At 42.8% G+C, this 12,384-nt stretch overlaps 1 protein-coding gene across 2 annotated transcripts in view; it reads left to right on the forward strand.

The window, feature by feature from the left end:
• Window positions 1–12,384, forward strand: part of ano1b (anoctamin 1, calcium activated chloride channel b) — a 101,069-nt gene that overhangs the window by 66,688 nt on the left and 21,997 nt on the right. For both annotated transcript variants that reach the window (XM_080504697.1, XM_080504698.1), the window contains 7 exons: window positions 1,084–1,285; window positions 3,949–4,060; window positions 4,140–4,197; window positions 8,175–8,275; window positions 9,520–9,662; window positions 9,764–9,916; window positions 11,294–11,346. In XM_080504697.1, coding sequence (XP_080360823.1) covers window positions 1,084–1,285; window positions 3,949–4,060; window positions 4,140–4,197; window positions 8,175–8,275; window positions 9,520–9,662; window positions 9,764–9,916; window positions 11,294–11,346 — 822 coding nt within the window. The remainder of the gene's footprint in view (window positions 1–1,083; window positions 1,286–3,948; window positions 4,061–4,139; window positions 4,198–8,174; window positions 8,276–9,519; window positions 9,663–9,763; window positions 9,917–11,293; window positions 11,347–12,384) is intronic.

The raw sequence follows: 12,384 nt of genomic DNA on the forward strand, positions 1-12,384 counted from the left end.
GATGTTCCATCTCTGGTGGTCATCCAGGATCCATAAAACCGTAGTTACATAAGTAACTTTTGCTTTATGTCCTGTTCATTGTTCCTGCAGCTTCTCCTCTCGGGGAGAATCTGCATGAATGAGTTCAGTGGAATCTTGAGCCAAACAGTCCTCACAGTGCAGATTACACATTTTCTGTTCGTCCACAATATATTTAATATGGGATTAAAATGAAAAGACATTAAGTGAGAGTCATTATTGACAAGTGAAGATAAAAACATGCATACACCGCTGGGTTTATACCTTGATAATACAAAATCATTTAAAGAAAAAAAAAAAAACCAATCTGAAAAAACATTACTCTACAATAACAGTCTCTTTATAGCAGCAGGTCTGAAACAGGCTTTGCAAACCAAAAATGGACCACCGGTATTTTCAGCCTGCTTTATGGGACAACCTTAAAAATTCTGTAGTCATTTTTCAAAAGGAATGTTTACTTTCATTCTCAATACAAGCATTTGTGATCAATTCACTAAGCATTGCACAGTTTTAGTCAAAACTGCACTGATGCAGAAGAGAAAGTTTCTTCCTAATTGTTAGTCAAGTAGCATGAGCATCAAATTCACATTGGGGTGTTTGAAAACATGAGCTGGGCTCCAGGATAAAGTCAACCTCAACCCAAACACTAGCTGACAAGAGTTTAGAAGGTTAAACACATTTGTCATTTCAAGCTGAAAGTTGTGCATGTTGTTGTATTTCAATTGTAAGTCCTAGCCTCAAAGAGAGGACACGTTTTCCTTCTTTTGTTTTAGCTTTGAATCACATTTGAATACAAGTTTTCTCAAGAAAGATGTAAGGCATAAATATTGAAAATGAATTAAAGTATTTGTACGTTTTTTTTCATTCTTTATTTGTCAACCTTCTTATTGTGTACTTGTATTTCTTTGCATCCGCAGAAAGGTAAACCTTCATGCTGTTGTTTCACTGGTGCAGACCGTCAGTGGTCAGACTGACCGTCAGTGGTCAGACTGTCCATGAAGGTGCTTCATAGAACTCTGAAATCCTTGTTGCTCAGTGTCCACGTCTTCTTCTTGTCATCTTCAGATCGGTGTAACGTTTGCCATCGTGTTCGGGGTAATTCTCTACCGGATCTCCACCAAAGCTGCTCTTCACATGAGCTCCAGCCCCGTCACCAGGAACCACGTCCAGCTCACCGTCAAGACCACTGCAGCCATCATCAACCTGGTGGTCATCCTCATCCTGGACGAGGTGTATGGCGCCGTGGCAAGATGGCTCACTGTGCTGGGTGAGAGGCTCTCTCTCTCTCTCTCTGTCTGTCTCTCTCTCTCTCTCTCTCTCTCTCTCTCTCCCTCTATGGCGCCGTGGCCCGGTGGCTCACTGTGCTGGGTGAGAGGCTCTCTCTCTCTCTCTCTCTCTGTCTGTCTCTCTCTCTGTCTCTCTCTCTCTCTCTCTGTCTGTCTCTCTCTCTGTCTCTCTCTCTCTCTCTCTGTCTGTCTCTCTCTCTGTCTGTCTCTCTCTCTGTCTCTCTCTCTCTCTCTCTCTCTCTCTCTCTCTCTCTCTCTCTCTCTCTCTCTCTCTCTCTCCCTCTATGGCGCCGTGGCCCGGTGGCTCACTGTGCTGGGTGAGAGGCTCTCTCTCTCTGTCTCTCTCTCTCTCTCTCTCTCTCTCTCTCTCTCTCTCTCTCTCTCTCTCTCTCTCTCTCTCTCTCTCTCTCTCTCTCTCTGGTCCCTGTTTCCTGCATGACAAACCAGAACACTAAAGGTATATGAGACCCATGGATTTGATAACTGATTGGCAATAGGCCTGCAACTAGTGATTCATTTTGCTAATTGATGTCACTGTTGATTATTTATATGACTATTTGATTAATCTTTATGTTTTTAACCAAACAGTTTTATTTAAGAACATGATTTCATGACAAAAACACAAGAGAATTATGCATTTTAGTGCATTTTATTGAAATAGTTTCTCTAAAACGTTGTATTACAAGGAACACAATCAGCTTAAACATGTCATATTATGCAAAATTGATGGTTTCCAACAGTAATAATCGTGCCCATACCTGGAATGACGCCCAAGAAAGTCTGTCCTCTCTCTCCCTGGCTGGTTTCAATTCATAAGAAGTGTGTTGCTCTAACAAGCGAATCAGAAATCAAACCTCATATCGTGTCATCGGGGGTTTAGCCAATCACAATCAAGGTAGGCCGTCCCTTTGACCCTCCCACAATGAGGCAGCTCTGCTCTGGCACATGGCACCACAAGAGGATCCTCTTCCCAGGATGGGCATGTGTGGGTGGAGCCAGTCCAGCTCACACAGACACAGCAGATTCTGAATGCAGCTCCTAGGATTCAATATTGAAGAGGATAAAAATCAAGGATAAAGTGGATTTGGGGCAATACATTTTGAATACAACTTTATTTGATCAACAAGGCACATGAAAGTGATAAAAAAGCTGGATAATACGACCCCTTTAAGTGTGATGTCACATTGTGACTGAAGCCAGGACGTCGTACACGTCTGCAAGGGTTCCACCACCGTTAATTGAGATTCGATTTGATTCGATTTGTCTGGTTCCTCACAGGTGGACCGATCCTTTAAATGAGATTTGGGTTCTTCCATCCAGGCCTGGACTCTTTTAAAGAGACCCACACATGGATTATTTGGACCTGAAAACAACTTTTAAAACAGAACTTGTGCTTTAAAAAGTATTCCTGGAGTCTGTCAACAAGAACCAGAGTTAATCTGAACGTTAGGCTGGTGAGACCACATGAGGTCATCACACCCCCTGAGGTCATCACACCCCCTGAGGTCATCACACCCCCTGAGGTCATCACACCCCCAGAGGTCATCACACCTCAGGTTTAGAGACGTGCCCATAGGCAGATTGTGGATTTCACCCCTGTAAAGTCCACTAGAACTCACTAATCCAGACAAAGTCTTCGAAGTAACCTGAATTTGAGATGCAGAGTGTTTGAGGTACACGTAGTCTTTAAACAGGCTCCGCCCACACACACGCCCATCTTGGGAAGAGGAGGAAGTACTTCCTCTCGTGGTGCCATGTGCCAGAGCAGAGCTGCTTCACTGTGAGAGAGTCAAAGGGGAGGAGCCTACCTTGATTGTGATTGGCTAAACCCACGATGACACTATATCGGGTTTGATTTCTGATTGGCTGCTTGGAGCAACACACTTTTTAAAACCTGGAACCAGCCAGGAGAGAGAGAGAGGACAGGTTTTATTTATTTCTGGAGCGTCGTTCCAGGATGACGATACATCATACTGTTGGAAAACCATTAGAAAGTGAACTTTGCATCACATGACCCCGTTAAGCAGACAGTGAACGGGGATCAGACAGTGATTTGACAACATGTTTCTTAGCCTGTGCTGTGATATCCTGTGAACTTTTATTCCTATTTTAGTGCAGTGATGAATAAAAGGCCATGAAGACCATAAGCGTACATTATGGCTGAATTTCTGATTAGTGTGATAGTCTATACTCTTCGGACTCAACGCTCAAACCCAGGAGCCACTTTGGTCCACGACTTGATGACAGAATTATAGGCTAAAGCAGATTGATGTCAAAAATACTATATAGGTTTTATGTATTTATTTCCCACTGCAATTTATATAACAATTTACTGTGCAATTTAAATTATAATATGCAGTTCCAGAAAAAGAAGCCAAAAAGAAGCAGCAGATTTGCTTGAAAATAAAAAGACTCATTTGCATACTTTTGAAGAGCAGATTAGAGTAAATGCTGTATAATTAGCAATACTACTTATTGTTCTGGCTTGTTGTATCAAAGCACAACACACCAATGAGATTTACACAAAAAGTCTTTTGATATTCTGCTAAATGAATGAAATGATGGAAACTTTCCATAGAGAAAAGAGCGCTGCAACTTTCCTTCTAGCCTGAAACATCTGAGAGAAGCTTGTGTTCACATTTAGAGGCTCCGAAGACGGACAAGAGCTTTGAAGAACGTCTCATCTTTAAAACCTTCATTCTCAAGTTCGTCAACGCCTTCACCCCCATCATCTACATCGCCTTCTTCAGGGGAAGGTGTGTAACTTCTCTTCAGGATAAAGTGATTTTATAAATGCAATATTTCATCCTAAATGTTTGTTTTTTTCCTCTTTAGACTGGTTGGCAGACCGGGAAGCTACCTGTATGTGTTTGAGTCTTACAGAATGGAGGAGGTGAGGTTCACACGTTCCTTCAAAATAAAGATTTTGTGACGACAGTGACTACACCCTGAAGCAAATGTAAAGTTGACTTCTGCATACTTTTGTGTAATCGTAAAACCAACAGCAATCGACATTGACAATAAGAATTGTGAAGGTGGAAGAGGCTTCGACTTCACCTTTTTCTAAATTACATAAACAAAATGTGTTTTCAACAAGTCAAGTTAAAAAAACCCCGTCAATTATAAGGATTGAATTTGCCAATAACAATTAGACTGTCAGACACAAGGATCAGTTGTCCAACAGGTGCAGGGAAATTAATCTCTAACCTGTTACAAAACTTCAAGAACAATTTGTATTTCTACTGTTGGGACATTGTTACGAGTTAAAGCCGGAGATGGGAAACTTGGACTTGAGTCCAGATTTTATGACTTTTTGACTCGACTCGAAAAACGACTCAGACTTGACTCGACCCCTTTGACTCGACGAGTCCTATCAAGTCATACCATAATGACAAGTGTGATGTCTAATCATCTTCATTCCTACCACTGGTTTCATCACATCCCAGTGACGCTGTCGGTCACAGTGAGGCGCCGCTGCAGCCTCACACTGTTAAACACACGGTGACCCCCCCCTCGGGGTTGTGCAGCAAAACCTGGAATACAAGGATCATTTAGGTTTTCCAAGTCTATATTCGTCTGGTCATGGAACCACAGCGACTTTTGCTATTTGTCCAGCAAAGGCTCTGATTGGCCGAGCGTGATGACATCATCAGGTCGTCAACTTCACCGGCTCATTGTCATACATGGTGTTTGGCATTGAGATACTTTTTCTTCCTTTGCAGAATTAAAGACTCATTTAATAAGCTCCCTGTGGGTTGTAAACCCTCCCCCGCCTCGGAGCAGGGGGTCGCTTTGCAACCAATGGGCCGGGTCCGGCCCCCCTCCGGCCCCCCTCCCACCCTCCCACCCTCCCACCGGGGGTCTCTGCGGGGACCGGGTCGCCTGGACGCAGCTGGGCCGTCACGCTTTTGTCCCCCCAAGTGCAGATGGTGGGGAGTCCACAACAGCAGAGCCCGTCTCCCCCGGCTTCCTCTAACCCCCCCTAGCTGCTCCGGCACCAGGGGGGCCATTAAAACCTGGTCTGTAGGGGGGCCGTTACAACCTGGTCTGTAGGGGGGGCCATTAAAACCTGGTCTGGAGGGGGACCCCGTTGCAACCTGGTCTGTAGGGGGCCATTAAAACCTGGTCTGTAGGGGGGCCGTTACAACCTGGTCTGTAGGGGGACCCTGTTACAACCTGGTCTGTAGGGGGGCCATTAAAACCTGGTCTGGAGGGGGACCCCGTTACAACCTGGTCTGTAGGGGGGCCATTAAAACCTAGTCTGTAGGGGGGCCGTTACACCCTGGTCTGTAGGGGGACCATTAAAACCTGGTCTGTAGGGGGGCCGTTACAACCTGGTCTGTAGGGAGGCCATTAAAGCCTAGTCTGTAGGGGGGCCATTAAAACCTAGTCTATAGGGGGGCCATTACAACCTGGTCTGTAGGGGGCCATTAAAACCTGGTCTGGAGGGGGACCCCGTTACAACCTGGTCTGTAGGGGGGCCATTAAAACCTAGTCTGTAGGGGGGCCGTTACAATCTGGTCTGTAGGGGGGCCATTAAAACCTGGTCTGGAGGGGGACCCCGTTACAACCTGGTCTGTAGGGGGCCATTAAAACCTGGTCTGTAAGGGGGCCATTAAAACCTGGTCTGTAAGGGGGCCATTAAAACCTAGTCTGTAGGGGGGCCGTTACACCCTGGTCTGTAGGGGTCGGTGGCTGCTGGTGGACTGACGGTCCTCAGTGCGGCCCCCGTTACGTGTGCACCTCAGGGTGGGGTGGATGTGTGGACCCCTGGAACCCTGCTGGGTTTCTGATAACTCGGCAGTCACCGGCCAACCACGGGTGTCGGACATCTGTCGGTGCGGAGCGACGGACGTGTCCGTCCCCACCGGGGACCGTGTATATTATTGATCTGCACGCAGACCGGAACTGTCAGCACTGAAGGCGAATGCTGACTCGCTGTACAACATCAACACATTACAACTAATCCGCACGCTCAGTTACAAACTTCACCAATACAGGGGATTCTTGATATTCTTGGAAGATTAACTGGACAAAAAGATGTTCCAGGGACGTCAGGCCCATTGAAGAACTATTCAGATGCATTACATCACATGAAGAATATCAGAAATGAACTCAGAATGAATCTCTCAGGGTAGATCTTAAATATGCAGGGGGTCCAGGACCCCTAAAATGTTGAGAACCTGCCTTCATACATATTGTATTAATCGCAGGAAATGTAACAGTGTGTTTGGGCGTTTAGGCAATCTTGTATAAAACAGTATAAAATAGGCCGCCAGGCTGTCACAGGGTTTCTGGATGCTTCATGTATTAATTCATCATTTTATTTTATTTTATTTTATTCAATTCAAGGTGTGAAAGTGTCTTCAGATGTCTGGGATTGTAGGAGTGATTGTGTTGCATTTGTTACACTTGGTTGTGTTTGACAGACAAATATTGTGAAAATAACAACATAATAAAAAATAACGTCTCACAACAAGACTAGACGTCTCAAACACAAATGTTCTACGGTGCCTCAGCAGTTAATCCTTTTAATGACTTGTTGAGGACTTGAGGAAAAATGTTAAGGATTTGAACTTGACTTGGGACTCGACTGTCGAGACTCGGGACTCGACTGTCGAGACTCGGGACTCGACTGTCGAGACTTGGGACTCGACTCGGAACTCAACTGTTGAGACTCGGGACTTGACTCGGGACTCGACTGTCGAGACTCGGGACTCGACTCGGGACTCGACTCGGGACTCGAGCACAAAGACTCGGGACTCGACTTTGACTTGGTCCCACCTACTGTATGTTTAAAGCATTCAATATGCGTCATTGATTTTCTTCAATCGTCCATTAAACAGAATTGACATGTTAAAGTTTTTCATGGCTCAAAGTTCAAGGTCAAAATTTCAATAATGTACAATAAAAGGTTGCACACTAACCAAAAAACAATCTCCAGTACTGAATTAGTTTGTCTTTTTCAGAATAGACATATACAGTATAGACTAAAGTTATTGAAAATGAAAATGAACACAAACTCACATGCAACGTTATATTCAAACAAGTTTGTTGCTGTTTTATTCTTTCAGAAGTAGTTGAATAAGTTACTTGTGCAAAATAGAAGGAATAAGCTGCATTCAGTTTCAGAGTCTTCCTCTGTGTTTTCTGGGTCAGTCAGTCAGTCACTCATTAAGGTCATTTTAAATGACATCAGTTAGTGTGAGAAAGTGTTGTGGAAATATTGTTTTGTCTCATAAAGAATGATGTGTAATGTTGTGTTCAAGGATGACCTCTGTGAAACCTCTGTGCCGCTTTTGGTCCAGCCTTTAGGAGGCGCTGTCTCACTTCACAGTTAGATAAACTCCTGGACAACCATGCAGAAGTTGTACGGTGACTTTGTCTCTTCTTGCAAGAATAATGTAATACAATTGTCTTCAACGTTGTCAAATGGCTCTCAGTCAGATTCCTGTGTTCTTTGTCTCCCTGAGGTTTTCTGACTAGGAAAATTCTCTATTCTCTTCAGAAAAAGTCTCTATTGTCTGTGTGTTAGCTGAAGTTAGCAGGACGAAGATGCTCTATAATCTTCATAATGCTTCATGAAAGAAACAGATTCATGGACATATTTGTTTTATATGTTCGTGAATCTGTTTCTTTAAAAAGTCAGCTTTTAGACAGAAAAGTTATCGTTTATTCAAGGATGCTAATGTTTACCACAGCTAATGTGGACACGCTAATGCTAATGTTACAATTGAAGTGATGCTGATGCAGGACTGTGTCGGATTAATATTCTTTCACCTCTAGAAAACAGGAGTATCGGGCTGCTTCAGTTATTGAGACAACAGTTTTTGACAAAGCTAATGCTAATGCTAACAGTTTGTTTTCCAGTGCGCTCACGGGGGCTGTCTGATGGAGCTCTGCATCCAGCTGAGTATCACCATGCTGGGGAAGCAGCTGATTCAGAACAACCTCTTCGAAATCGGAGTACCGTGAGTACCATTAATACCATTGGTACCATTAGTACCATTGTGCTACTTACATAGACTATTTTTGCCACAGAGTGAAGACAATCAAAGGTCAGTATTTTATTTTAATGACTTCCACTCCTGAAAATTTGCTATGGTAGGAAATGACAGGGCTCCAAGCACCGTGTGAAGACCCTCCTGGAATGCAATGGATTATTAGGGACTGAGCCTGAAAGGCCAGGACCCTGTTTTAATTGTAATGTTTCTTATTATTATTAGGGACTGAGCCTGAAAGGCCACGACCCTGTTATAATTGTAATGTTTCTTGTTATTATTAGGGACTGAGCCTGAAAGACTTGCAGACTTCCTTTTGGTTTTAGGTCAGGGGTATCAGTGCACGATGTTTTGGTCTTGATGAAAATCAAAGACAATCAAAGTTCAGCATTTTATTTTAATGACTTCCACTCGTGAACATTTTCTATGATAGGAGAATATATGGGGGTATTATTGTAACAAAGATATTTGTCTATGTGTATCGAAGTTTTGTCTGTCTGTACCCAATGTGTCTGTCTGAAGTTAGAGTTGTCAATGTGTAAAAGAATTTGTCAATGTGAACCTGAATCTGAAAAATCTACATATTCGAATACAAGTGCTGAAAATACACACAACTCACCAGTTACGAGTCTCTCAGTTTCACAATTGGGGGGTTGCGAAGGTTACTTGAAAACTAATCCGTTACAATTACAAGTTACTTGTCAAAAAATGTAATCAGTAACTCACTCTAAGTACTAAAATAAAAAAAGTACCATACCCGAGTACTTTTAGTTACTTTTGGATTACTTCACCAGCAGACATAAAAAATAAAGACAAGAAAGAATAGAAAGTGTGTCTGCTCAGTGTGTTGACTCGTCTTATACACGTCTTAGGCCTGTGGGAGGAAACCTCCTCAACCAGAGTACTCAGAGTACAACTACAGTTCAGATGTTGAAAGTAAAGGTTCCCATGTTTTGAAAATATTTGCTCATCATTTCAGACAAAGGAGAAAAAACACTGAAGTGTAAAAGCTGGAAAATCATTATGTAGCTCATTGTGTGTGTGTGTGTGTGTGTGTGTGTGTGTGTGTGTGTGTGTGTGTGTGTGTGTGTGTGTGTGTGTGTGTGTGTGTGTGTGTGTGTGTGTGTGTGTGTGTGTGTGTGTGTGTGTGTGTGTGTGTGTGTGTGTGTGTGTGTGTGTGTGTGTGTGTGTGTGTGTGTGTGTGTGTTCCCCAGCAAGCTCAAGAAGCTGATCCGGTACATCCGGTCCAAACCTGGAGCTTTTCAAGAAGAGGAGCGGCAGAAGAAGTTGCAGAGATATGAAATCGACCACTTCCTGGAGCCGTTTGGTGGATTGACTCCTGAGTACATGGAGATGAGTCAGTGCCTCACTCACTCATTAGTCCTTCTGAAGTCAAGGAGACTTCTGTTGAGCTGTGGAGATGTAAACATGTTGTTTTGTGACCTTCTGTGTGTGCAGTCATCCAGTTTGGGTTCGTGACTCTGTTCGTGGCGTCCTTCCCGCTGGCGCCTCTCTTCGCTCTGCTCAACAACATCATCGAGATACGACTTGATGCCAAGAAGTTTGTGACGGAGCTCCGAAGACCAGTGGCGGCAAGAGCCAAAGACATCGGTGGGTCATTTCATCGTACTCATCATTGTTTCATTCACATCCAATGTCGTGGTATCACTTCATTTGACGTCTGTGCTAGTGAGTGCTTAACACTCCATTAAACCACGACGTGGTGAATAATCAACAGGCACGGAAACAATGTCCTGTCCGGACGATTGTTCTTGTGGAAACTAAGTCAAGTGCATTAAAAAAAATAAATAAATAAATAAAACGCACATGCAAAGTGGAAGCATGCTCTGTAACTAGGAATGGTCATAAAGTATTTGGATACTTGCCCAATAAAGGGTTAAATAATTTAAAATACAATAAAAAAAGATCCATTCCACGTGTTGGGGACTTGATTTTTAATGGGTCAAAAATCTGCTGAAATGTTAATTGTGATGTATTTTTGGTTATTGTGGAGCATCACACACAATGTTCACTGCACTCTTAAATATTTTCAAAATAATAACACCTCATTTAAATCCAAGTTTAGCATCAAATCATGCCTCCTGTAATGTTAGCACAGTCTTTCAATTTCTATTGCTAAAATCAGTTATTTCCTATAAACATACGTCTATTTACACTTTAACAAATTTTTATTCAATGAGAAATTCATCAATAACTTGACATCAAACTTGAATTTAGGGGGTTAAAATTGCACCATATCCACTAATATAGTTGAAATGATGGAGACATCAAGATAAAATGTAGTCGTTGATCAACCACCACACAGTTTTTGACTCAATATAAGAAACCAAACCTCTAAACTGTGTTCCTGCTGTTGTCTTTACATCATTGTTTGATTGAATAGAGCTTTGAAGGATTTCATGATTTTCTTTGTGTTTTCTATTTGTTACTGTTCTCACTTTATATGTGTTCTTTGTGAGATTCACCACGAGTGACATCACACACCACCATCAGTATTCAAATTAGTTTTCCCTCATTAAACACATGAAAGATCTGCTGGAAACTGCTTCCATGTTCTTGTTCAGTGAAATGATGATCCCATGCAAACAAACCTGGAGATCATCATCAAAGATAATCTATCAGAAAGTCCAAATTTGAGGTACAGCAGGAAATATCTTGTAATAAAGTCTGTGAATAGCAACAATGGTGGGCCAGCTGAGGAGTGTATCTGTCAGCACGTTACCAGGAGCATCAAGAGCTGGTCCACCATTCATATGTAATGTTGGGAAAACAGATGCAATAATGAACAATGCAGGTGTTTTCACAGATGCCTGATAGTTTATATTCACGAGGCAAACATCAGTAGACCAGCTTCCTCATGGGTATCAGAACAACTTCTAGTCCATCAGGTCCAAACACTGGAAAGAGTTTGGACCTGAAACAGAAGAACCGTCCAACCGAAGCTGATGTCCGTCCTTGTGTCTGCAGGTATTTGGTACAACATACTGAGAGGGGTGGCTAAAGTGGCTGTAATCATAAATGTAAGTATGGCATGTAAGGGATCATTCATACCAACTCTTCAGGTGATTTATGCCACAAGCAGGAATATTGAGACAGTTTATGTTTTCTACAAGATTTCTCTCATGATTTGACCAGCAGCTGCCTGGAATGCTGCCTCAAGGTGGCCTGGGTTTTTAAAAGCTGCTGCTTTTATCATCAGATCGGTGTTAAAGTGGTACAACGTTGTCCTTCCACTGATGTTTGTCTGCTGCTCCCACATGGTCGGCACCTGAGACGACTCAATCAATCAGCAGCTGTCATTTTTGGACATTTTTAAAATTGTGCAAACTTTCATTCCATATATTTTTGTGCTACTTCGTCACTTTCATGGTGCTGCAGCTGATCTCAGCCGACTCTGGGCAATGGCAGTTTACACAACGCAGCTCAAGGTTCACAACAAACAAACAAATAAACAAATCGTATGTTGAAGAAAGTTTGCACAGGCTTTTTGAATATAGGAAACTGTTACCAAAAAAATCTCAAATGAGGAAAATGAGGTCAAGGAATAAGTATATCTAGGGATAATGTAGTAAATCTAGGGATTCGCACAATCCTGCCTATTTGCACCAATAGACGGTTCGTCTCAATGCAAATATGATCTGTTGGTTTGATTCACTTTGTTTTGATGTGTGGAACATCCTCTTGTCATGTACACAATGATTGAGCTTTTTCATGTGGCTGTTTCACAACATTGACCAAAATCACTCTGGGACACGTCATTTCTTCAGCCAGTGTAGATTTCTGGTTTTTAACTGGCTGCCAATTTAATCCAGTTCAATTATATTTCTATAGAACCAAATATAACAGTCATGTTGAGCCTCTGTTAAAACACAACAATTCCTCATGAGCAAGTAGAACAGACGCTGGAAAGGAAAACTCCCTCTGAACAAGAAGTACCTGCAGAACCAGACTGAGAGGTGGAGACGTCCTGCTGGTCCAGGGGGATTAGAGGACTGGAAGAAGGGAGGGATGAGAGAGATGGACAAGGGGGGATGAGAGGACTGGAAGAAGGGAGGGAT

The sequence above is a fragment of the Blennius ocellaris genome (assembly GCF_963422515.1).
Source record: "Blennius ocellaris genome assembly, chromosome: 11".
Taxonomy (NCBI): domain Eukaryota; kingdom Metazoa; phylum Chordata; class Actinopteri; order Blenniiformes; family Blenniidae; genus Blennius; species Blennius ocellaris.